The sequence below is a fragment of the Nuphar pumila genome, chromosome 3, assembly GCF_984573655.1.
Source record: "Nuphar pumila chromosome 3, dmNupPumi1.hap1.1, whole genome shotgun sequence".
NCBI classification, from domain to species: domain Eukaryota; kingdom Viridiplantae; phylum Streptophyta; class Magnoliopsida; order Nymphaeales; family Nymphaeaceae; genus Nuphar; species Nuphar pumila.
Genome location: NC_143251.1, coordinates 130985458 through 131012874, shown reverse-complemented (window position 1 = coordinate 131012874; position 27417 = coordinate 130985458). Strand labels below are relative to the sequence as shown.

The 27417-nt window shown below is 41.3% G+C and overlaps 3 protein-coding genes across 6 annotated transcripts in view; 1 reads left to right on the top strand and 2 right to left on the bottom strand.

The window, feature by feature from the left end:
• APC6 (anaphase promoting complex 6) overlaps window positions 1-1636 on the top strand; it is a 54225-nt gene extending 52589 nt beyond the window's left edge. For 2 of the 3 annotated variants that reach the window (XR_016430919.1, XM_090000089.1), the window contains 3 exons: window positions 364-399; window positions 483-578; window positions 1170-1636. Coding sequence is in view for 2 of the 3 variants with exons in the window: in XM_090000089.1 (XP_089856215.1) it covers window positions 364-399; window positions 483-572 (126 nt within the window). In the remaining variant the exon portion in view is untranslated. Of the gene's footprint in view, window positions 1-363; window positions 400-482; window positions 1059-1169 lie in introns of those variants that run through there. The other variant, XM_090000090.1, reaches the window with a different exon arrangement.
• Window positions 1637-2762: 1126 nt separating this feature from the next.
• LOC149843837 (pathogenesis-related family protein) lies at window positions 2763-7279 on the bottom strand. Of its 2 annotated transcripts, none has more exons than XM_090001958.1 (3): window positions 7151-7279; window positions 4185-4531; window positions 2763-3096 (listed from the first exon to the last, which is right to left on the bottom strand). In XM_090001958.1, exons 1-3 carry the CDS (start codon window positions 7224-7226, stop codon window positions 2944-2946), a joined length of 576 nt encoding a protein of 191 aa, XP_089858084.1. In that variant the 5' UTR covers window positions 7227-7279; the 3' UTR covers window positions 2763-2943. The 2 variants fall into 2 exon arrangements, with proteins under 2 accessions (XP_089858084.1, XP_089858085.1); XM_090001959.1 differs by having other exon boundaries at window positions 4233-4531.
• An 8910-nt stretch (window positions 7280-16189) lies between these two features.
• Window positions 16190-21730, bottom strand: LOC149843836 (uncharacterized). Its single transcript, XM_090000088.1, has 2 exons — window positions 19976-21730; window positions 16190-16621 (listed from the first exon to the last, which is right to left on the bottom strand). Exons 1-2 carry the CDS (start codon window positions 20404-20406, stop codon window positions 16408-16410), a joined length of 645 nt encoding a protein of 214 aa, XP_089856214.1. The 5' UTR covers window positions 20407-21730; the 3' UTR covers window positions 16190-16407.
• Window positions 21731-27417: the final 5687 nt, after the last annotated feature.

Genomic DNA, 27417 nt, shown 5'->3' with positions numbered 1-27417 from the left:
TATTATTCTTCTGGCCTGGGTGTCCTGTGGGGGCACCATGAAGAAAACAATTGCTATCATGGTATAGGCCTGACAACCAGTATTATTCAATGGGCCGCATATGATATTTAGGCATGTGGCGCATAGATTGTACTGGCGCTACTGGCTAACTGATTGTTTCAAATACTTGTGTTCCTGGTGCCCATCAGCAGGTCTGAGCACTACTCTTCCTGCCCTGTCCGAATATAGTGAAAAAAGTGAATTAATTATGTGTTCTTTTTCTGTTATTTTTTTTAATTCCTTGTACTACGTGAGAACAATGTTTTACCTGCCTGATTCTTTAGATTCTCTTACAAGTGTTGAATTTGTTTGTTGTTTCTTCAGAACAATTTCGATGCAGCTATTACATATTACCATAAGGTCAGTGTTCACATATATCATATTTCTTTTCCCCTCTTCACCAATTGGAAGCTTAGGAGGTATCCTTGTTCCATTGTGGACAGGCTTTGGCTTTGAAGGTGGATGACAAGTTCTGTACAGAGATGTTATCAATTGCACTTGTTGATGATGCAAAATTCCGGCATGATTTTTGACTTCAGGTACCAGAATTATCTATTTTGTGTTGCAGGAGTGACCCGTGGCCCAGCTCACCCGTGTATTTGTGTTTCTGACTAAATCATCCTTGCTGGGGACATATCCCGAAGTCTTTGATCCTATAACCCCATGCTCCAAGATGGATAGTGATTTAGGATCCACCCTAAACCTGCTTGGATCTATGTGCCTTTTAGGTTCAGATTATGTGGAACCACACCTTAAGACCTGAGATTCGGATCATAAACCTATAGAAGAGCCTTTCAAGTTCATCCATGTCGGCCTCCCCCACAACCATTGCCACTATCCTGTTTAAGGGTTTCCTTGGACTTAAGTTAACAATATTACTTCTTGACATTGCTCCATTAGCAAAGTGCCTTGGCTCATGTTATGCATCACCATTGCTTTAAAAACATTTGTTTGGTCAGGGGGTGAATCCTCTTCGCCATGATTGTGCTCGTTATTTGAAAAATAATTGAAAATTGTTTGGTCCACGTATGCATGTTGGTATTCATTATCTTTCATGTCAAAAACTGAATGCTTGGTTCGTTTATGCGGTCTACTTAAACCTCATTTTATTTTATTTTTTGATGATGAAGTTCCCCGCTGAAGCGGGTAATCTTTGGGTGGGGTCACCGGCACCCAAGCCCTTACAGAGCCCAACAGTTAAAGGCACTTGCACACTTGGTAGGAGTCGAACCTGGGACGAAGAAGTCAGCACCTTCTCCTTAAGCCTGCTGCCACTTCGGTGACCCGGGCTGGTGTGGGCCAACTTAAACTTGTGCTGCCATCAAACGCTCCTTAGATTAACGAAAAAAGGCATTGTTGACCCTTGATCTTAATGTATAACATACATTGGCTACCTACTTCAAAGTTAGGCTTGTTATTTGTGATGATGACAATGACGAATGTTGTTAATGGTCCTTTCCCAACAATCGCAAGTGCTCTGCACACCTGGCTACGTGGACCTGCTTAAGGCTTTCAGATTGAAAGAGAAATTAAATTCGATACTCGTGGTGTGCATCCTTTGTGATAAAGCTAATGTCAACGAAAAACTATTTCTGGTGGGTATGAATTTGGTTTGGTTGTAGGTTATACTGAATATGATTAATCAGATTTTTTTTATACTGGGATTTGGGTTTAAAGGTGTCGAATGTATTCCTTCAATGGGACCCGAATCTGCAACGTTCATGTCATCTCATTAATCCACAGCGGTACGAGGCTAAAAGCCTATCAACATGTCTCAATGCATTTAGACAACGTAGGCGGCTTGCTGCATTGAACGCAAGTTTTTTTGAAATTAACTTATACGCCACTTTATGAGTTGTCTAACACGCTACATGGATCTGATCGAAAATATCACATAAATCCGAGTTTGGATCCGAATATGATGGAATTCAATTTTTATGGCCAAAATCCAACCTGATTTCTACTCTGACTACAAAATGCATACTAAATCCGATTAAACGGATTTGCTTTGATTGGATATCTGACCCAAACCCACAAAGTTTACATCCATACTGGTGGGTAAAGGGGAATACTCAGTGAAGTTTTACGCTGACTGGGTTCGTGGTCAACATGACACCTCTTGGCTGGTAAACGGGACGTCCAAACCATAGTGGTGGTTTTTCTACGTTAGATGAAAGCACATATTAATAGTTCATCGCCAACATGAGAGGGAAGATCAGGTGCAATGTGATTGCACACTTTTGGTGTGTTGCTACAGCACAGCTCACAGGATGTATCCTGAAGTTGGTGGGTGATCAGTGCATCGGTACACCAAAAGTGTTCAATCACATTGCACCTGATCCTCCTTCCTATAGTCCTCTAAAGAGTAGCTAATCATTCAAGTTTCTGGGTTTAAATATTGTCAAGACCTGTTCAGGAAAACATGTCGGTGTACCTGCTAAGTTGCAAGATCAACGGGTAAAGACGAGCCATACACGTTTAAGATGGTATAGCTGTTAACTGGAACAATGTTCCCAAAGTAATCTATAATATTGAATTTAAGATTAATAAGCCTTTTCTTATTTTTCGATGACAATTCTCTAAGGGTTTACACTGTCAGGAAAGTGACCGTAAGTACGGACTAGGTCTCTGATTTAGTTAGTGGTTTCTCTTATGAAAAAGCTGCCCCCCCCCCCCCCTCAAATTTATTTAGATAGAGAGAAACGTGATACAGATGATGATGCAAGGAGCCAACCAGAACAATGGGTTGAAAATTTCATAAGACAAGGCCCAACCATTGACTTATCACCACATAAAGGAGGAGTTAACACTTTATTGGACACAAAACAAAGTCCATTCAGCTACGTACATAACCGTGTACTGAAATAAAGAAAAGGATAAGCGTCTTTCGAAAAAAAGGAAGGATCATTCACTGCCCTTGGAAAAAGGGCAAGATGATGCAGAGGCTTGCACTTGTTGGTCATTCTTGGATATTAACGGTCCGTTGAGTAGACCCCCAAACAGCTCGCTTGGGTCATAATAGATCTCCACATCCTCAGCTCTAAGCTTCTCATCTACCTGCAAAGCCCATGTTGGTGTGAGATGGATCATTTGTGTGACCTTCAGTTTCATTGAGACACAGAGGAAAGAGGAAACCTCAATATTACTGAGAAAGTAACTAGAAACGATGCTTCTCTCCTTCCATCTCATTTGTTAATTCTAGACAACTAAGCTGTAGACTTTTTCTCCTTAGTGCTGATAGCTTTCAAAATCTGAACAGCTAAAGGCTATCTAAGTTTGGGGGGATGAAAAACCATATTGGTCTTTGAGAAAATGATTAAACACGATATGTTTTATTTAAAAAAAAAAGATGGATGTAATTAGAATGATGTCCATGTTGTGGTTCATGAAGCAAGTGGTTTGAGAAAAGATCAAAGATGATGAAAATTATGTTTGAGGTGAAGAAATTCAATGACAAAAGAAACTTCAATTATGATAAAGAAGGGTTAAGGATTTGTGAATTCTTCAACATATTTGTACAGGAATTGGTGTGGTTTTAGGTGATTGAAGACGACCTGATTAGAGTGTATTTGGTGTTCTCTATATGTTATTTTGGTTTGCTCTTTTGTATTTATATGATTATTGGTGTTCTCTATATTTTGTAGACTATCAGCACCATTAATGCTCAAAGAAGAAATTTTTTGCAGTTTCCCTAGTAGGCTTAGCTGCAAATTTTATGAGGCGTGGTCCAGCATTCAGTGTGAGCACTTATAAAGTGTTTGACCCTCTTAACAGGGAGAGCCAGGCACGGACCCCCTTTTTAATATGAGGCAGCCACTACGTGGCACTAGGGCTGGTAAACAAATTAACCGAGCAGCTTGCGACTTGGCTCGTCATGAACTTGTTCATGATGGGTTCGTATGGCTGATGAGCCGAGCCACGAGCAACTCATTTTATCTTAAATGAGTCGCTTGGGAGAGCTCGTATAAATAAAAAAATACTTTTTATATATAATATATATCTGAAGTGTAATATATAAAAAGATCCATGGATGCGCATGAGCCAATCACATGGCAACATTTTAAGTGGGGCCTGCATTCTGTTTCTGTGGGGGCCATGAAGTGCTGCCACGTGATTGGCTAGCTGAGGGGTCAGTTGAGAGATACCTGATCCCCCTCTGCAGGTGCTGGAGGGAGGCAGCTAGTAGCATTTACCTTGAGAACTGCAAGGCCTGTGAATTCAACCTTGTCTCCGGTAGGGGCATGTCCTTTGAAAGGGCCTTCCATATAACCCCAATGCCTGTACTTGAAGACTATCACTGGCGGGCCCGAGTACAGCTCCACCACCTCCCATGCGAACCCACCAGGGAATGTCGTCCTGAAGATGTCGTGAGAGGACTCGAAGCTCTCCTCCTTGGCCTTGTAGTACTGAAACTCCTCCGGCAGGGAGTTGTCCAACAGAGCGTTGTAGCTTCCCTGAATCAGAGTTTCTTCTGCTGACAACCCTTTCCTTCCTACAAGACCATGCACCTCATCAAGGTAAACTTCAAGTAAAACAAACATAACGAAAGACTACAAAAATGACGTAGATCTAGCCAACAACCTAACATTAGAATCTTGTTTTGAATGTTTTATTTATTGTTTTTATGTGTTAAAGTTGACCCGAAAATGCCGTATGATGATACCATTTTAAACTGTTTTTATCATCACCATTTGTGGCTTGATTTTTCACCAATATAATGTCTTGTAGCGTGCACTACCAACAGGGTGGTGGTGAGGAGGCCGGATGGGGTGCAATATGATTGCATAAAAATTGTGGATTAAGCACTCGATCGCCCTCCATCAGGTCTTAGGCCCCACACCTGACAGGCCCTGTCCTCAAGATGGAGGATGATCAGGTGCTTAATGCACAAATACTTGTGCATCCATATTCCACCTGATCACCATAGATGTTACCCATGTGGTCAGTGAGATCCTGTGTCAAGCTGAAGGTTAAAGATTGAAATCGGCTCACACATGGGGGCAGCCATTGCTTTATCACGGTTGGGGCATGTAAGGTTGGGTGGGTGTGTCATCAACCAGGAGTTTTACCTTGCAGGTAGGGATGGCAGTGGATCGGGGCAGGGGATAAGGTCTCCACTACCGCCCCATCTCAAAATCCGAACCTCCATCCCCGCACAGGGATGGATTTTAACCTCCACTCCCACCTCCATCCCCAATCCAAATAGGGTTAGGTAGGGCGGGGTCCTATTTTTCTTTGGTCTATTGTCATCACTTAGAAGGATTGGAGATGGTGCAGAGCGGGGATGGGACGGGTTGGGGGAAAGAGTAAGTCCATCCCCACCTCTATCCCCACACGAGTATGGATTTTAACCTTCATCCCCGGTCCAAATGGGGCGAGGCGGGGTGGGGGCCTGTTTTCCCCGGGTCACCTGCCTTCCCTACTTGCAGGATGCCGGCCTATTAAGTAATCTTGTTCTCTGTAAGGGTTCCTTAGTCATCAATTATATAAGTCATGTATAATTGTGCCACGTAAAAGCCTTCTGATTTATTGGTCCCATGACCAATATGCTTGCAAAGCATATATAGTTAATATAGTATGTTTCTCCCAGGTGTCCTGTCATTTATTTCATAATCTTCCCCACTTCATGATTATAAACTAAGAAGAAAAGCAAGTTTTGGGAAGATTCCTTTGTCTCATCCTTTGCCTGATTTATCAAAAGGAATTCCATGTTTTCACGACGCAACTTTTTCACTAAAACTGCCAAATAGAGATTTTGACTGTTAATTTTACTTTTAAAATTAGTGTAAGCTATGTATGATGTCTATCCTTTAGTTTGTAAAGCTCTGTTTTTAATTATTTTATTATGTAGTTAAGGCAAGTATTTTTGAAGGAAATATAATCATATTCATAAAAAGAAGTAGAGGAACAGGGTGACGAGGGGTCACCATGATTCCAATACAAGAAAACAGAAATACAAGTGGGCCAGCGGGCGCCATTAAGCAGCCACCGCCTTACCATAGTGACAAACGTTTTTTTAGGCTAAATCTCGTTTTTCAAAAACTCGCGAGAAATTGAATTTTTTTTCACAAATCTCTTGTTTTCTTTGGCAAATTCTCGACAATAAAAAAATAAATTAAAAAATATAAAATTTATTTTTTATAAGACAATTTAATAAAAATCATTTAAAAATAAAAATGCACAGTTTTTTTCACGATAAATAGCTGTTTAAAACGTAAAATCAGATTCAAATCACGGTATTTATACTTTTTCATAAATCTCTTAATATTTTAAAAATCTGGCAAGAAATTGCGGTTTTAAACTTTCAGGTAAAACTCCGTGGTAATCTAGAACCCTCGCCCCTAAGGCCTATTTTGGGAGCGGATAGTGCCTGTAAGAATCAAACCCCAATTGCCTGTATGACAGCCTATGCTTGCTCGAACTATATATGCTAACCCCTTTGGAGCCAGTTTTTTTTATTATTATCTTTACAGTTTTTTCATGTAAAAAGAAAAAAGAGGCAGTTCACTAATTTTATTATGCTATAACTCACTTGTATTGCTTGAGCTGACTTCCAAACGGGTTCCCCTCATCCCCTATATATGTCATCCCTATCTTCACATCTCTACTTGGGATTTTATTGATGTAAGTTGTTTTGATCAAATTGGACTCCTGTGATCTACATCATTTATTTACTGAAGATCGATATTTAAATCACCAAAATCTGACTTTTGTGCAGTTTTTTTTTATGATTCGAAAACCAATGGTTGAAAAAACACAAAATTTTGTAATTAAAAAATTATATTTTTTAGTCAAAAAGTACGATTCAAGTGTAGATTCTTATTACGTCTACCATGTTGAATCCATCTATATGGTCAGATTTGATCAAAACAAATTGCATCATAAGATGTAAGATGATATGAAGATAGGGCATGACATAAGGGATGAGTGGAACCGAACTGACTTCTACTGACGTCTCTAGTGAAGAAGGTTCCGAAATGCCTTTTTTGAAGAATATTAGCCTTTTTTTGAAATGTCGGACAAAAGGTAGCTCTCCAAATTAAAAATTTGAGCAACAATACCTTTTGGTTTTCTTGAGAGAGAGAGAGAGAGAGAGAGAGAGAGATGATACCATTGACGAAGAAGTTGAACTTTTCAGGGTTGATGGTTTTGAAGTCTCTGATTCGGGTTTTGTGAGACAACTCCATCTCCCACTTCTTTATAGCATTCTGCACGATCTCCTCCAAAGAACCTTTGGGCCATTCCTAGAGAGAGAGAGAGAGAGAGAGAGAGAGAGATTAACACTAAGACAATATGGACGAATTGAAGCTGAAGATAGTGATGATGATGATGCTAAATAAGTTCCATGAGTAATTCAACAATCTAGGGCCAATTATTTACAGGGCAATGGGCCTTTGATAACTTCCCATAGGTCTGAATCTCCTGACAAACCCTATTTTCATTCTATGAGCTATGAGCTACCAAGTGCTCATGTGCCCAACTAGGCTCGACATAGCTAAGTTTATTAGCTGGGCACTTGTAACCCGCATAAGCTTGACTTGAGCTTAGCAGAACAGCTTGTGCAGCAGGGTCAATATGGATCCACACCTTGGTTCGGCCCCCCTCGAAGAGCTTGTTAACAAGGTCGTAGTTGGGAGGACCTCCATGCCTCCACTGTGTCTCCTCTTCTTCTTCATACATGTGACTCCTATATTTGTCACTCACTTCTACAACAGCTGACATTGTGTTTGAGAGAGAGAGAGAGAGAGAGAGAGAGAGAATGGCTTGCTATGGTTGGGCTTTATTGAATTTATAGAGTCAGAAGTGGCAAACAGAGTCCAATTGTGATATTTTGGAACCTATCAAGTTGGATGAACGAGATGGGGCCCATCGTTAATAAAGAATGAAAACTTCCTTTAACAAAACTAACCCACATCACAGAGCAAGAGCGTTTTATTATTTTTTATTTTTCTGAGGATGAAAGAAAATTTATTATTTTTAATTGTTTAACCATAATAACAAATATCCGCCTTTCTTTGAAAATCTCTTGATTTTAAGGTTTTATTTTTTTAAATAAATACATTCTTGAAAACGGATATTTTCAAAATATCAGGCATTTCAAAGCTTTCAAGACTAGTACTCTCAATTTTAATTAGTTAATAAGCTGAATGCTTGGCTAGAGTGAGGCCAGCAGGGATTACTGAAACTTCAGTAACCCAAGATCGAATCGAGTCTTGGATTTGGTATATGTAATAGGCATGGCTTGACCCAAGTATACCCAAATTTTTACCACCGAGGTGGTATCCCACGTGGTAAGAGGGGTCTTGTGCCAAGTTGAAGGCCCAGGTTCCAATAACTCTACCACATGGGGCTTAAGAGATATCTGGTAGGGTTTGCCTAACCCCAGCTTGCCTTTCAAAAAAAAAGTACACGCAATTTCAACCTTAATAAGGCTTTGTATTTGAAATCCTTGGATCATGATGCCATGCTTGTCCCATAGTTGCCAGAGCGGGAATAAAAAACAGGAAGCGGAATTTAAAAGTGGTTATTTCAAATCCTTAGAAGGTACGGGAAGTGTGAAACTGTCTAAGAAGTGGCTTATGGAGATTTTTTTTTTTTTGGTAGGCAAGCTGGGGTTTGGCATAGTGGGATGGGACCTAGGCAAGTGGTTTAGGTTCAAATCCCATGGGCATCACCCCTTGCTCTAGCCGAAAGAGTAGTGACTCCTCAGGGGCAAGGGGTAAGCCCATAGAGTTTTACACTGTTAAGACAGCGACCACAAGTATGGTAGTTAAAGCTAGCGTGACTAGGTCTCTGATCCTGAATGTGGTTTCTCCGTGTAAATATCAAAAAAAAGTTGGAGTTAGGAAACCCCACCAGTTATACAACCGTAAGGTCTGCGATTTGAATGAAGAAAAGAAGAAAACCTTGAAAAAACGTCAAGAACGATCTAATGCTGATTTAAAGTAATAAATGAGTTATTGTTTTATTTTAACAGATAAACTTATGAAGTAATAACAAAACACACACACACACACACACATATATATATATATATATATATATATATAAAGACTTAAAAAAACTAGCGTCCAAATAGTGTCATAATTATATATATTACCATCAGTTTACAAAAAATTCTAAACATCAAAGTTGTATCATGACTTGGACTCCCCGGATCCCCAAGTAGGGATGGCAATGGACCGGGGGGGGGGGGGCAGGGGGCAGGGTCTCCACCCCCGCCCCGTCTCAAGATTAGAACCTCCATCCCCACCTCGATCCCCGCACGGGGATGGATTTTAACCTCCACCCCCGCCTTCATCCCCGTTTCATGTCCTCCATCCCCAGTTCAAACAGGGATGAGGCGGGGCGGGGCAGGGCCCCGTTTCCCCGTAGTCTATTGCCATCCTTTAGAAGGACTGGGGATGTGGGGCAGGGCGGGGAAAAGCGTAAGTCCATCCCCGAATGGGGATGGGGATGGATTTTAACCTTTGTCCCCGCTTCCATCCCCATTTCATACCCTTCATCCCGGTCCAAACGGGGTGAGGCAGGGCCCCTCTTTCCCCCAGTCCACTGCCATCCCTATCCCCAACGAGACTGGATTCCTATTTACTGTAATTGATTTCGGTAACTATGGGTTGTCCGTGCTCTTGGCCCAAATTGTGAAGGTTGAGTACACGACGAATAGGGACTTAGGGACTCGGTCGTCACAATAGAAGTTGTAAGGGGTGCAAACAAATCGGATATTGTCTGATATCAGAATCCAACATGTTATTTAGCAATTCAGTAAGATCAGAATGTGCAATCAGATCTTATTTAGATATTCAGATTTGGATCAGTATTTAGGATGGTCCAAATTCGGGTTCAGCTCAAAATCTAATTGTTGCTTTAATTTTTTTAACATATAGAGTGCTTGTTAACTCTTATCTTTACCAGATCCAGTACTGCCAATTATATTTCATATTCGGATTCAACCCTACCTCTTTGGATTTGATTTGGATTGGGACGCAGGTTCTAATTTAGTTCTGGAGTGATCCAGCCTGTATTCAATTCAGTTGCAGCCGTAGGAGTTGTCAACCGGGATCCAGTTCGTATTATCAAAATTTCTCTAATATATATATATATATATATATATATATATATATATATATATAGAGAGAGAGAGAGAGAGAGAGAGAGAGGATGAACATTATCACTCATGAAGATCAACAAAATGTTGAACCCATGAACCGAACAAAATAGAAAGCAAAACTAAAATATAGAAAAACAAAAGCTAAAGAAAAAGAAACTACAGCTAGCTAGCAACAAACAACAAAGCCAAGCTCAACCAGGATCCTCTGGATTAGAAGAAACCATCGATGAGTGAACGCTATTCAGACGAAATGAGAGGTCTCTAAGATGCATACATAGAATCACATATACATCAACCAGGATTATGGCAGTCAATTTCATTAGTAATGAATCGATTATGAATGTGGAACATCATCAAGCATGACCTATTTGGTAACTAGTGCAACTTGGGTAGGTCTTTAATGGGGCATTCGTTACACGCCGTCCCATGCGAAGGGGGGTCAATTTCGTGTGAAACAGGTACCCTGGGGGAAAGTCATTTCCCTAGAAGGGGAATCGGTAGAACCCTCGTTTCGTATGAAAACAGGGCTCTTGCATTTAATATGTGGGCCTCACACTCACTTTCGCGTGGGCGCATGTTTCAGCCCCTGTTTGAAAGCGCCCCCTTTCATATGAAAGCTATTTTCTTTCATATGAAAAGGGGTGAAAATAAACACTAAACACCAGCTAAGAATCATTTTTTTCTAACATAACAAGGTGGTAGTGTGGTTCCTTCACGAACAAGTTTTTTGTTTTTTTTTTCAATGAAAGAAAATTTATATATAAAAACACAGTGATTACCAATCACGTCAAAAGCCTTTCAAGCGCAATAAGTGAGGCTCTAACCAGGCGTGGTTGTGTGTCCGGGCAGAACTTACAAAGTGCTCGGGGGCTCTCCTTCTTACAGGGCCCATTGCCACGTGGCTCCCTCTACTTGCGCAGGGCAGAACAATTTTCTTGATGACGACGTTCCCTGCCAAAGTAGGTAAACTCCAGGTGGGGTCATCGGCACCCAAGCACTTACTAAGAAGCCTACCGGTGAAAGACACCTTTGTGGGAGTCAAACCTGTGATGAAGGGGTCAGCAGCTTCTCCCCAAGCCCGCTACCACTTGGGCGACCTAGGCGGGTGTAAAATAGGGATGGCAATGGACCGGGGCGGGGGCAGGGGAAAAGGTCTCTACCCCCACCCTGTCTCAAAATCCGAACCTCCATCCCCGCACGAGGATGGATTTTAACCTCTACCCCCACCTCCATCTCTGATTCAAGTCTTCCAAACGGGGGTGAGGCAGGGCAGGGCCCCGTTTCCCCTCGATCCATAGTCATCCCTTAAGGATTGGAGGCGGGGTGGGGCAAGGCAGGGATTGTGACAGGGATGGAGCGAGGCGAGGGAAAGTGTAAGTCTATCCCTGCCTCCATCCCCGCACGGGGATAGATTTTAACCTTCATCCCAGCCTCCATCGTTGTTTCATGCCCTTCATCCCCAGTCCAAACAGCGCGAGGCGGAGCAGGGCCCCGTTGCCTTCGGTCCACTACCATCCCTAGTGTAGATAGGGATGGCAGTGGACCGGGGGACAACAGGGCTCCGCCCTGTTTGGACCGGGGATGAAGGGCATGAAACAGGGATGGAGGTGGGGATGAAGGTTAAAATCTATCCCCGTGCGGGGATGGAGATGGGGATGGACTTAAGCTTTTCCCCGCCCCGCCCAGCCCCAGCCCCAATCTTTTAAGGGAAGACTATAGACTAAGGGGAAACGGGCCCCGCCCCGCCTCACCCCCGTTTGGACCGAGGATGGAGGACATGAAACGGGGATGGAAGCAGGGGTGGAGATTGAAATCCATCCCCGTGCGGGGGATGGAGGCGGGGATGAAGGTTCAGATCTTGAAACGGGGCGGGGGTGGAGACCTTGTCCCCCGCCCCCGGTCCACTGCCATCCCTAAGTGTAGAAAAGCAGAACAATATAAGTGTTCTGAACCAAAAAACCTTTGCTCATAAAAACCACAATTACCAGTTGGAGCAGTTTGTGCTTCGACCACAAACAGGCTAGGGCTCTCCGACCATCTGATAGGAATAGTTTGTGCAAGTCACCATGTGATGGGATGTTGCGAGTTCAAACCCTACTGGTATGTAGGTAGTTGAATAACAGCTTGGTAGAATGAATAGGCCTCTAGCAGGTTTCGGTTGGCTAAAGTCTGTTTGTAAAAAGGAGGGGGCACTAATTCCCCCCAGTTCTGTTATGAAAAAAAAAACAGTTAACTTGGAGAGTTAACAACTCAGTTCTTTTTTATTTTTAGGCCTTCTCGGCTTCATCAAGCCCTCTGGCACCAAATTTATACGAGACAGATTGAAAGTTGTAATGGAGATATCCTGCTGATCTTGTTTCAAAGGCTAGTAAAACCCCGAACAAAAAAATGTCATCATCAAAGAGTGAGCCGAACACATACTCTTCCACTAGTTAGGCATGTCTCCATGTTGATGAAAACATTTGAATGAGGCTAAGGGCCACCCTCCTAACATGTGTTTGGAGAATTAGGCAGACAATATCCATTGTATTTGGAGAATTAGGCAGACAATATCCAAGGAGGGATCAAGTGCCACGTAGAGGGAGCAGAACAAAATTTATGAATATAACCAGTGATGTTGCATGATCCTTTCTTTAGGTTTTGTAATTGGGATTTGAGTTGAACTCTAGCTCTAGAATAAGCAGCATATATATTTTTTTAAACGTATTTGACACTGTATGAGATGGCTAAACTCGCAGCTTGGCTATGTATATTGTCAGATAGTCAGCTTAGTAGTAGTTGATCTATACGTTCCCACTTAATGTATTCGGGGTTTTTTTCGACTTCTTTTCCAGACACACTCAAATATTCATAAAGTCAGAGTTTTGTTCTATCTACAAATCTCATAAGATCATAGTTTTTCAAGAGTGAGATAAATTGAAATTCTCAAAAAAAAAATTGTGTGGATAGCTTTAGCGACAAGAAGTGTTGTAGGCTCATAAGGGTCGAGAACAAAGGAAAGAGTTCATTCACACCTATTGTGTTATTGCTTGTTTTGTGCAGCGCCATTGATGTCGATAATTGAAGATAACACTTTGAGGCAGGTGAGAGCTATGTACGATCAGTAGAGAGCTTGACTAGATCTTGTAGCTCTGATATCATGTGAAATAAAACAAGCGTCGTCACATTCACTCGCACAATCCAAAATAAAAAAGCATACATACACGGACCAGATTTTAACATGGTTGGACCTTAATGCTAATCTAAGTCCATGACAATACTCTCTCTGAATTAAGTACAGTCTTGGCCAATAGACCACCTTAGCTGGAGACGCCCCATTCTTGTTTGTGTCCTCTTTTAGTAGAATTCGATCCTCATTAGACTCCACATCAGATTTTGCCTTAGCATTTGGGTAGACTTGAACCTCATTCATTTGCATGCTACCCTTATCCTTATCTTGACGAGTCATTGGATTCACTTGGATTAGACCTGGATCTGATGTCACCTTAACAAGGGTCAAGTAGAATTTTGGTTCGACCTTTGGCTACCCGAAGGCCCTGTTTTCAATCACCTTCCAACAAATACACAAAGGATCATGTATGAGGATCTAAGATACATCACTGTGAAGGAGGTGGTGTGGTGCACCCCCATGATCGGTAGTAACAAGTCGTCATTGACTCGGTGCTTCAGCTGCCAAACTACATTGAGGACTCGATCAAAGCCATGCCTTGGTGAAGAGCAAGGGTAGACAAGCTAGCATGGAACCTCTCCAGCCTGTTTTCTCTGGCTGCTATTTGGGATTGAGTCGGGTGAGGACTTGTCGAAGATGGTCGAAATGATCTTGCCGCTTTCTAGACTTAACGATCATCGACAGACACCTCCATCCTTGTCTGTAAAATCTCTCTTCAAATCTTTTTCTTTGTCCGTCGTATGTTTACTTGAGTCCAAATGGCATGACAGTAAACCCAAAAAGAGTCCTGAAAGTGGTTTTCTCTTGATCCTCTGGTGCAAGTTGGATCTGATTATACCGAGCATAACCATCCAGATGAGATTTTCTCTTGTGCCCAACATTGTGATCAATGATTGCGTCGGTTTGGGGCAAAAGAAAGTGGTCCATGGGACATACATCATTCAATTGTCGATTCTTGGAATCCTTTAGTTTTAATTTCTCAATAAACTGTTAGGGGTCTGCCTTACTCCAGCTTGACTAGCTATGGAAAGAAAGGGGGCAGGGGTGTGGCACCCAGTCATTGCTCCAAGTACTTTTGAAAGGTACTCGGCCGATGACTGGACCTCTATGATTAGGAAGTCAGATCAGCCAAATCTTATTTGTGCTCAGCTTATAGGTTATGCTATGCTGTGATAGGATATCTGATACGAGCCTCACAAATTATTTCTGAATTCGGATCCTTCAATTAGGAATTATTCAGATCATATTTGGATTTGGGTCAGAATAGGATCAGTATGTCAAGTTGGATTTCATTTGAATTTGAATCAAAATCTAACCTGATTGAGTTGTTTTCTTACATATAAGAAGCATGTTTTGGATATGTTTTACAACATTCAATATTACCGCATATAGTTCAGATCTAGATTCAATATTATATCAATGTGACTTTTTGACACTCAGATTGGGATTTGGATAAAATTCACAAAATTTTGTTTCGCATTCAAATCAGGCAGGATCCTGACCGTATCCAATCCCCTTGCAGCCCTAGCTATGGCTGCACACGAGCCGGCTCGAGCTGAGCTTGAACACCTTGGGCGCTCAAGTTTGAGCCTGATGTGGCTGATAGTGAATCACCAACTAACACAATTTAGTTGCAAAAATTGGACTTCGTCCCACATGAGCTGTCAAGTTGTGCATGCTTCAGGTCACATCCAACCTTTTAGAGAGTTCGGTATGAGGGATTAATACTTCATTGAAAAATCTCGGTTTAAAGTGATCTGCAACATGTTATGGTAGGACTAAAGCAGGTTGTAAGCAGTTCAGATAGGAACTGGTCGAGGTCGATCCATATCCGCATCCATCTGTTTGGTATACAAGTCCACTTGTCCAAGATTATAGCACATTAATCCCACGTATGCCCAAGCCATTTTAATATATTTTTTCAAAAAAATTAAATGCGAATAGGACACAAGTGCATCCACATCTAGTGTGGATCCCCCTAGCTGTTGTAAGATCCATATTCAAGAAAACACTACATAAGACACACATACAGCAATAACTAAACTGGCAATGGGTCAGGTCGGGATCATATTCGGTTTGGGTTGAGTTGGGTCAAAATTGATGAGAAAGAGAGAGAGAGAGAGAGCTGATCTCTGCCATTCTTCCTCTTCTCTCTCATCCCCCTTTTTTCAGTCAGACTTATGGGCAATTATGATCAAACCTTTTACTTCATAACTCAAAAAAGAAAAGAAAAAAAGAGAATACCGAACTTTGTAATTGCTCTGCAAGTGCTTACGGTTGAGTAATGTGTAGCTTCCAGGCCATTTATCTCTCAAACCATCTCAGACCTCTTTAAAAAACACATTTGCTCAAGTTTTTTGCTTAATCCAAACCTATAGATGTGTTTATCATTACTTATTTACTTAAAAACCATGCTTTGGATCAAATCAATTTAACAAGAATTCTTGAACTATATACTGTTGATTTTTTTATTGAACTAAAAACACATCTACATAAAAATAATGCTTAAACTGATACATGTTTTCTATTAAGTAAAGAATAGATATCACATATAGTGTTTAGATTATTACGTGAACAATTTAACCACGGAATCTAGGCTCTTTTGCAGCTACATACACATAAAATCGAAACAGTTTTATGCATGTTCATAGTAAAACTTGGGAAACTTAGCTAGACATGAAGACAAGGAAAAAAGGAACACTGTACAAAACAGTTTGCAAAGAAAGCTGTACAAGTATTATCAAGAGCATAATGCGCGGGTCCCTCATGGTATTACACAAACCATAAACAAAACACACTACAAAAGATACAAGAATTTTCCATAGGAATTGAAAGAAGAAACATGCACCAACTTTCCACTCACCTGAATGGCTTAAAAACGCCCTATTAATTGCATACATCCATCAGTTTCAGAACATTGCATATAGATATGTCCTGGAGACAATTTTATCATTTAAAGATGTAAACAACAAAGATCTTTCCCGTTCTTGATTTAGCATTATACCCATCTTCTTAGTTCCCACTAAGCAATTAGCACACATCATCTATGCATCCAAACAGACACTATCCACTCAAGAAATCACATCTCTCAAAACATATTTACACGGAAAAACCATGGAAGTATGAAAGCTATCACCATGCAACCCATTAAAAAGTTACAAAATGGCTGACCTCTCCAGCAACTCTCCCTTTCAAGCAGTGGATTGCTGCTGCTGACCTCCCTCGCATTCCACTCATCCATAAACCCCCTGTCTCCAAAGCCCGTGATATTCTTTGCAGGCTTGCTACAAATCTCACAACGCCTGCATTATGTTAAAGGCCGAGACTTGAGTGTGCAACCTGGATGCAATATGGAAGCAAGTCTAAAGAGTAAAGGTCGTTCATGTGAATTGAAACACAAATGATTATCACTCATGAATTATGCTTGATTTCACCGAAAACAACATTCCAACTTTCTCCCTCTCATAACTCACAAAGTGAAGGGATCACAAAATCGCCTTATAGATGGAAAAATCTGATGTTTCAATTGCTCCAATAGAACACTTAAAGGAATGGACATGAACTTATGCATCTCAGAGTATACATCATGTTGAATGTCAAAGGACCATCACATCATATCCCATGAGCCGTGCTCTACAACACCAACAAAGTTTATGGCATTCGTGCATTGAAATATTTGGAAAATAAAAATTTACAGAACATTATGCATTTCCATTCTTTTGGGTTAGGCATTCTAGATCTAAATAAGTGAGCCTTTGCAAAAAGCTCAGCCTCTTACCAGGCAAGCTCATTTACATAAAACAAGCCAAGCCCGAGCCTAGACTTAGGCTGGTTTACATAAAACAATCTGAGCCCGAGCACTAAAATTGGGCTCATTAATTGCATGGTGCATGAAGGACAATAAAAGTGGATTTTGTTGCAACGGTTAGGTCATTGATCCGTTGCTTAGGAGGTGATGTATTTGAACCCCATCAATTCCACCGTCTCTCTCAACACTGAAAAAAGTTATGTCTCGTCTCAGATTAAGCTTAGCCAGCCAAGCTCCAGCTCACTCAAGCTCACTCAAGCTCAACAGGAGCCAACACTGAACATGACTTTTGAAGCTCAGATCAAGCTTGAGCTTAGCTTGAACCTGGTCAGTTATCTGGACCTAATTCAAACATCCTAGTCTCTGCTTGAGCTTGGCTTCTGTAGCCCTACACAGTACCGCCAATGAATCTTTGGGCCACACACACACACAGCTTTTCTAAATGGAGAAATGACAAAAATTAGTAAGAAACGAGGGCTTTCTTTAGAAGATATCTTTACCTTTATAACCTTATAAAACCAGAAGCAAGGGTACTGGAGGCCAAATTTCAATTTTTTGTTACGTTTTCTTAAATGACAACCTTGTTAGGATGAAAACACAAGGTGTTCAAAATTGTACATATCAATAGTGATCCACAGTCAAACATGGTAACACAAGCCCAGGCATATTGCTATGTTTAATCCATAATAGACCATGCTTGGTGATTCAAAGGCATTTTAGTCAGAAAGAGTTATGGTTGATACAACAAACATGAGGCACCCTGATGTATGAGGGAAGGGAAGGTCTTGCAGGTCCAGCCCTTATCAAGAGAATTTTAATAACCGTTCCTTAGTTTCATGGGTCAATGTGACTTGCTTAAGTCTGTTAGACTACTAGGCCTATCCATATTCAAAACACTGGCCTACTTTCTTGGGGACTGACATGATCAAAAACTTGCTTCCACACTTGATCAGGTGATGCCACTGGAGTTGTTTCTTGATAACAGATGACTAACACATTCCCAGGTTTCTTTTTCTTATAACCGTTGAATGATAAATCCAGAGTTTCTTTGGAATTCAGAAATGGTAAACAGTTTCACAAATGTGATCAGATTCGTAGAACTTATAAGACCTGATTTTCACATTCATGCATAAGAAATGTCTATTCTACCCTTGCTTTGGAAAGCTGTTCTAACTTTATAATAGTATACAAGATTTGCGGTTTAGTAAATTCACTATACCTAACATATGTACGACTATAGTAATCTGAGTTACTGAGGCTCATGAAGCTATTTAGCTATTTCTTGAAAAAGATGGACCTTAAAATAATTTTTGAATTCATAGGTCTATTTTTGGACTATAAGGTAACACATTAGCCTCCACATGGAAAATTTCCTATTCTCTACCATTCTGGCTTCCCTTTTTGGTTTCATATTTTACACTTTCGGCACTTACAGCAGCTATTTTCCCAAGCTGGCCTTTTAGGCTTTGGATTTTACATTGTCTGCATTTAGAGTAGCTATCTACCCAAGCTGGTGTAATGGATATTTCATATTCCTGAATAGAAGCTTTGAAATTATCCTAGCAATAGCCACTAAAATATACTTTTACAGAACTATGTTAAAATAGTCATGTGTTGGCTACATAAACTTTTAAACCACGTAAAGCAATGAGCTGAATATGCCAACTTGCACATAATTCGAACATAAGAAAAAGGAATTTTCCTCGATTCTAGTGTCAATCAAGTACGAGTTTCAGGTTAGTCAATGCCCCTCAGCATTGGCATCTAAATAAAGCTTACCCACCATTCTCTAATTTCCCAAAAATATTGGAAGTAAAATCATGTCAAAAATTGACAAAAAAAAAATAGTCTGTGTCTGCAACTAAAACATCAAGGTCCATGAAGTCTTGAAGAAAACCCAAATGACAACTAGTAACATTGAAAAGGCACTACACAGATTCAGCAAGTCAGCAAGTTTATTTGAATGATATAGCATTCAAGTAGATATCACAATTGACCAGATTTGAAACAAACACTTCTTACTGATTAAATCCATATAGGAAAAGCACATCATCAATATGTGTTATTGATTAATAGGCCAAGAAAGCAGTATAAAAGATGTATATAGAAACTGATAGCATAGAAGAGTCTTTCCTAGATGAACAATGAACAAAAGCATATAAGAGAATGAAACCAATAGTGTTCATGATGGCTACCTGACCACAAGTATAATGAGGAACACGTTATACAAAAATAACAACCATATCATAGAACAGTAATATTTGTCGCTTATATCTCACTAATATTTAAAAGATGAAACATGTCTCAGCCATATTAGGTACTTCGTCAAAGAAGTTGAAGGATGGTAACCAGAGTAAACTTGAATCGGTTTGCAAGACAAATTGGATTGCTCATCCCAAGTTACAAGTCAACAAAAGCACATCAATATATAAATTGCCTCGAATCAGAGCTCAGACAACTCTGCCTGACTCATCAAACTAAATCCCTGACCCCATGATTTTGAACTTGAACTTGCTTTCCTTTTTTCCCTGGTAAAAGCAGAGTTAATCTGACCGCACATGGAAATGAAGATAAAATATTCGTGATTGCAATAATCAATCAAGGAATGGCTGATTGGTTAGATCGTCACTGTCTTCGTACCTTGTCCCATCTACATGGGGTCGGCGACATGAATCATATAATCTTTTTGTTTTACAGTAACTATAAGTTTAATAAACACGGTGATGATCTTGATTCCATCCAAGAACAAGACAAATGGACCAACCAGAATGATTATACGGGAAATTAACAACCTCAAGTTGGAAATTGACAAAACAAGCTAACATATGGAGGACAAAAGAATTCTTACGTGTTGCCTTTGATCTTAAACCAAGCTTCTGCACAGTGACGATGAGCAGTACCGAGGTCAGCCTTGCATTCACAACCAAGCTCAATCACCTCTGAAGAATTATGGTGCTCTGAAGTCAAATGACAAATCCTGCAAGCCTTTTCCTTATCCAAATCTCTGCTACTTAATCCACCCTTCTCCACTTCATCACATTTGATATCAATGACACACACATCCTTGTATGCTTCCACCACATTCAAGGTCTTTGGAGTCTTCTCTTCCAAGTTTAACGTCCCCTCGTTTGAAAGATTTTCGGAATTCCCTTGTTCAGGGGTTCTACCATCTTCACGTTCAGTTGAAGTACTTACAGTCACCACTATCACCGAAACCGTTGTATTTGGCCTAATTTCTTGGAGATCACGAGCATCATGATCTTCTGCTTGATCCTCCATTGAACTATCCTAAATTCCTGACCGGTAACTAAAATTTTCAAGCTACTTGTTCTGATAACTCAAAATTTTCAATAACTAAAATCAATCGTTTCCTAAGATATCATAAACTTCACCTTATAAGAAAACAGTCTTCATGCTTCTGAGAAAATCTTCAAGATTTCGTAAACGATATTACATTCAGAAGCATACTCGCCAATCCATACAAAATTTTCAAGAATTCTTCAGACTCTCTTTTGATTTTACTCAAAACACAAAGATAAATCTGCGTCTTCTTAAATTTTGAAAAAAGAACTTCACAGGAAAAAGCTTCAAAGGTAATAAAAGTTCATTCATCTCCGCCAGAAAGTTGAAAAGAAGAGGCAGATAGAAAATCTCAAAAAAAGAAGAAGAAAAACCTCAAATTATTCAAATCCAGAACTTCTGCTAGCCAAATGCACCTAAACTAAAACACGCAGGAAAACGTAGGTTTAAAAATTCGGGAAGTTTCACGAAGTTTCCTTAATTCTGAAAATCTGAGGTACACTACAGTTTCCAAATCTAACAGAAAAGATAAAATATCTTCGAAACGTTTCAGAAATTTCCCAAACTTCTTCAAATTTTCTCAAAAGAAAGAAAAGAAAACCGATACTTCAACTTTCTGACCTCAAACCTCCATCCGATGGCCAATCAGAGACTTCCTAGAGCAAAAACCTTCAACATTCACTCAAACCGAGAATCAAACTCCTCGAATCTCGATTCCCCTAAACATCCGCTTCATCTCTCGCCTGAAACTCTCCGATCTTCGCAGATCCAGAAGCACGCTCCTCGCGCTCCTCCAGATCGGGCACTCCCGAACGAAAAGCCGAAGTTTTTACTGTTTTTTCCCTGCCGTTTATATACGGGATTTGGCGTTTTCTTTCCGTTTCTTTCTACGCGTCATTAAGCGTCCTCGGAAGGAATTTTGAAGGTCTCTCTCGAGCATTAATCACGGTGATGACTTCGTAGGAGGATGAGATGAGACATCATATGGACGCGTCGAGATCGGTCCCCGGGGTCATCGCACCCCACTCGACGTAGACATTTTAGGAAGACGAGAGGGTAAAATCAATAAGATAATGAGGTGAAGAGAGTGACTCGGTGACCTGACTGGCTCGCCGAGTCGTCGTCTCCGTTCTCCTTCATCTCCTTCCGATCTCCCGCCGCGACCATCTACTTCCCCGCCCCGGTTCCTTATTCGACAATTGGATCGAAGACTCTCCTCAGAGAGTGAGAGTGTGTGTGTGTGGTGGGGGTGGGGGGGGGGGGGGCGGGGAAGGCGCCCTCCTGCTCTCTGCCGTTTAAAACCTTCTCAAAATGGAACGTGTATGTCAGTATGTATACGTACCGCGGAGTCAAAATCTGAGGCTATGTCACAGGAACACGAGGACACGTTACGTGGGTTCTACTAGTAAGTTCGAACTTTTTAAAAATAAGATACGAAGTCACGAAATTTTTTATTTTTTAATGTATAAAAAAATAGTTTTTTATATTATTGTAAAAAACCATTTTTATTGAAATAAAAACTTAAAACATTACAAATAATAAAATAACATCAGAATATTGTCTATACGTATCCATGTCGTGTTCATGTGTGTCTTCTCGTGTCATGAAAATACGTCACCAAAATGGCGTGTCCCTGTAACATATTCTTCAGGGAAAAAGATTTGCATGAGGGCCGCCTAACTTCTACTGACATGAAAATCTGGACTGTTGGTACCAATGGGGCTCCGCTTGTCTGGTAGGAACAGCCAGTGTACGTCAGCTTGTGTTGGGACGTTGCAAGTTCAAATCCCAATGGTCATTGTATAACTGGCCTTTCAAAAAAAAAAAAAATCTAGACCGTCGGACGTGAGAATAGACCGCTTTGAGGCTTTTAGTTTTTCCTCTTTTCTAGATTAACTCCAACTTACCATCATTTGGTTTTTTTATGACCAGGCAGGGATAGGGATGGCAGTGGACCGGGGGAAAGCGGGGCCCCGCCCCGTTTGGACCGGGGATGAAGGGTATGAAACGGGGATGGAGGCGGGGGTGGAGGATAAAATCCATCCCCACCGCGGAGGCGGGGCGGGGGTGGACGTGCACTTTTCCCCGCCCCACCCCGTCCCCGCCTAATCCCCGTCCCAACCCCGCCCCGACCACTTTTTCCCGCAATATCCCCGCCCCGCCCCGCCTCATCCCCGTTTGGACCGGGGATGAAGGGTATGAAACGGGGATGGAGGCGGGGGTGGAGGATAAAATCCATCCCCGCCGCAGAGGCGGGGCGGGGGTGGAGGATAAAATTTTGAGGCGGGGCAGGGGTGTAAACCTTGTCCCCCGCCCCGCCCCACTGCCATCCCTAGGCAGGGACCTCGTCTGAGCAAGGAAAACCGCATATGGTTTCAATTAGGGATGGCAGTGAACCCGGGCAGGGGCCAGGTACAAGGTCAAGGTCTCCACCCCCACCCCATCTGAAAATTTTGCCCTCCACTCCCGCCTTCATCCCCACGAGTTTGGTATAAAAAGATAAGTGCAAATTAGGGTATAAAAGAATTTTGTCTATAATAGATAGAGTTTGAGGTCAATTCAAGTCATGGATCCAGTCCAAAATGGTTAGGTTTGGATAGGAAATGGGTTTTATATATAAACTGAGTACAAACTAGTTTGGGTATAAAATGCATATAACCATTTGGATCGGGTCCAAAAAGTTGTCAGATATATATAAACGCGTTCAAGTATATATTTTTCTTACCTAAGAACCTACATTTTTTTTTCATAATCATCAAGCCTTATCCCAACTGCATGAAATCGACTTTGCGAGTCCTATTTCTCCAAAACCTACATGTTTTTCAAATGAGTCTAAATTTGAAATACACTGTCAGACTAAACCTGTCCAAAGGATGCAAATCTGGTCAGATTAACCAACTGGTCATATTAACCAACTGGGGTTCCGCTTGTCTGCTAGGAGCAGCTAGTGCAGGTCACTTGTGTTGAAAAGTTGCAGGTTCAAAACCCAATGTTGTAGTTCTATAACTGGTAGGGGTCAGCTTGCCTTTAAAAAAAATCTGGTCATATTATATATAACCTATAAACGGTTATATTCAATTTTCACTGCAAATCTTACTTGGGAATCGCGCATCTCACTTAAGAACTGTGAGAATGGGGTCCATGCACATTTTTATAAGGTAACATCTGTTGGGGAAATTGAATATAACTGATGGAATTGGTTGTATACAATATGACCTGATCTTTTTTTAAAGGCAAACTGGAATTAGGAGGACCCCTAGCAAAACAACAGCCTTCTCATGTGACAGAGGGATTCGATCCTGAGCCTCCAGCTTGACACACGACCTCGCTTACCACATGGGATACCACCTCAACTGCAAGCTGGTTGACTGGTCCAGTTCGAGTAGAGTTGAACCTTGAAGATCAGACCCAAACTCAGACGAAATGAGTTAGGCTAATGGTTGTTGACAGATTATGCAATGTTGTATAGGTTATATATTCAATCCCCACCTCACATCTCAATTTGTGGCGATGCGAGGTCACTCATCGTTCTCAAGTGAGATGCGCAGTGGGGTCCGATTGGTTATATACAATATGACTTGATCTGCTCTCCACTGAGAAAAATATTATGACTTGAAATTTGCCAGCTACAGAGAGTAGGTCGGACTCCCTTTCAGTTGGTGGGAGATTCCGTGACGAAAGCCACATGGAGTCTCTTTCTGTATGATGCAAACGCAGCCTAAAGCCGTATTTGACATGCTAGACAAATCCTGCGGATGAGACAAAGTGGCCCCAGCAGCGGTACACACAGGACAACCCTAGGAGCACGAATAATGTCCCATGCCTAGGGTTGGTAAACGAGTTCAACCAAGGTTGTTAAATGGGATGAGGCAAGCTAGGCGTTGAGCATGTTATGAAGCGAGGCGTAAGCCTCAAGGCGTTGAAGCGTAAGCTTCATGATCAAAATAATAAAATATATAATATTAAAGAGGGCACTGATTTTTCATTTTTAATTAATAAAACTTATTTTTGATATTTGATAGATAAACTTACATTTTTAGTGAAACACTATTAAAAGGCATCAAAATCATATTAAATATTAAAGTAATGTTTTAAATTTTGAGCTTATGAAGCCGAACCGTTTATCTAATCGGATCCATTTGCGTCAAGACCGAACTCGAGTCCATATCGAATCTTGCCATCATCAAATTCATCATCGATCTCTGCATCCGCCATTAACTGGTCGTGGCCGAACAGGGTGGTGACGTCAGAATCGACAGGTTAGGCTAAATTTACAAGCAAACAGGCTGAGTTGAGCAGAAACTAGGCTCGACCCATCAAGAACCCACCTCCCTCCAAGCTCTAGGATAGCCGACCCCAGCACCCCCACAATGCATGAGCGAGTGCACCGTAGTCGTCCATCTTACCAACTCTAAGATGGACGGTCAACAGGTTCTCAAACCACAAACCTCTCCTTTTTAACACCGCACCACCCTCTCACCTGTACTCACAAGCAGGGGATGGATGACAACGACATTTTCCTATTTCTCAGGGGCATAATGATCAAATAAGCCTTTGATTGCACAACGTCGCACGTGACCCAACTACAAAAAAACCTTCATTAAGCCACACTTTGAACTAACCTTACGCTTCAGGTATTGAGGGTGTGCCTCGCCTTTGAGCTGTATGCTTCAGGTATTGAGGCGTACGCCTCTGACAACACTGATTATATATATATATATATATATATATATATATATATATATATATATATATATATATATATATATATATATATATATATATATATATATATATATATATATATATAGAAAATGCAGTTTGCAATTTTGAAATTCTCCCACTTCTGTAAATTTAATTTTTGGATAAGCACACGCAAAGACTTCACAAACTCATATTTAATATTCAGAAACTAAATGATGGAACTGATTCTAATTAAATTTAGGATTCTCATGTAAATGCAAATCAGATTCTACAATTTCTGAAAAAAATAGATTGAGGCACATGAACAACACCGAAACAAGTTTGTGTTCGCAATCTGTTTCACAAGAAAAAGATATTGGAAAGTACAATCCTATTTAATGCAGAATATGAAAAATATTTATAAACAAACATTGTGATTATTTCGGACCGCCATGTTTTTCACCTTTTTGCTCTCATGTATATACCTCTTTGGCACTCTAGAGTGCCCCACAAGGTCTTACGGCATAAGAACCCCGTGTATTCGGACCCTCTCTTCCCCTCTTGATGTACTTTGCTTTCAAGTATCTATAAAGAAGATTTTTGCATCTCTCTCTCTCTCTCTCTTTGTGCTTGTGCATACGCGTACTCTTGCTTCTGCTCGTGCGCGTGTGTTGTGCGTTGTTTGTACGCTTAAAAGGCATGCCTTCGGTGTGTGTGATTGCCCGAAGCTACGTCACGGGGGCCTTCGCTTCCCAGCCCGTGACAAGTTGGTACCAGAGCCTTGTCGATATTGGGAGTGACAATGGCGCCGAAGAAGATTGTCATGACTCCTTCAAGCAGTGTGGTTCCTGCTGAAGAGGACTTCATGACTGATGATCGGGTGTCAGCCATCTCGCGCGATGTGGCGGAGCGGACTGGGTCAGTGACCAACATGGAGAAGTTGGTTAATGGAACTTGTGTCGCTTTTAGAGATCTCAATGCAGAGATCAAGACAGCAGTAGAGGGAGTAGAAGACTCGGTGGAAGGTCTTGCCACTAAACTTAACTACTTGGTGGAAGACTTTTTCACCAGATTTGATGATTTGTTGGGTCGGTTCAACATCATGGTTGCTGAATTGGATGTTGTTCGATGAAAGAATGAACAGTTAGAGCGGCAGTTGAGAACTGTTCTGGCTGACGGTGTTCCGACATATATGGATAGACCACGTTACAGGCTACTTGAGCCCGCAAAGTATAAAGGCACGCGGGACTCAAAGGATCTCGAGAATTTTATCTACGAGATGGACCAATTTCTAGAAGTTGCGAGGATAGAGGAGGACGCAGATAGGCTGCGCACCCCAACAATGTACTTTGCGGATGAAGCGACCCTTTGGTGGAGACGTCGCTTAGGTGATGTTCGACGGGGATTGGTTGCTATAGTCTCATGGAAAGACCTCCATAAGAAAATGCGAGACTACTTTCTACCTAAAAATCAAGAAAAAATGGCCAGCAAAAGGTTATTGGCATTGAAACAGACAGGGTCAGTACATGACTATGTCAAGGCATTCTCTTCGATAATATTGGAAGTGGAGAGAATGGATGATGAAGATCAGTTGTTTTACTTTGGCAACGGGTTGCAAGGATGGGCAAACCAAGAACTCATTCAGCATGACCCCGCAACACTGGCTGAGGCGCTTGCGGTTGCAGAGAAACTTGTCGAGCTGGATAAGAAGGACCCTGCATTTCAAGGCAAACAACAGGGAAATGATCGCAACAATCGAAGAAACAATCGAAGGAACGACCAAGGAAAAAATGCTGGTCGGGAAAACCAACAGAATCATGGCCGACAAGATGACCAAAATAATAATCAGAATTGGAATAACTTTCAAGGTGGTAATTATCGTCGCTGTGACTGTCGTATCTGCCATGGGGATCATTGGCAGGATACATGTCCCAATAGAAACCGCGGTCAAGGGAATGGAGATAACCGTGCACTCCGAGTTGCGAATGTTGTTCAGGGTGAGGAAGAGGATCAACCTACAGTGGCACCAACAGTTGGCGCAATGCATATGATGAATCCAGTAAAGGTCACAACCAGTGTGGAACCGACAGTATGCAAAGAATTGATGTATTTAGAACTTTTGCTCAACAGAAGACTCACCAAAGCATTGGTAGACACAGGTGTCACACACAACTTCATCTCGCATGAAGAAGCAGAACGGTTGGGATTACAGTGGGAGAAAAAAGAGAGCCGCATGAAAGCAGTTAATTCAGAGGCTAAAGCCATCTACGGTGTCGCTCGGGATGTACCAGTGCGGATCCACAACTG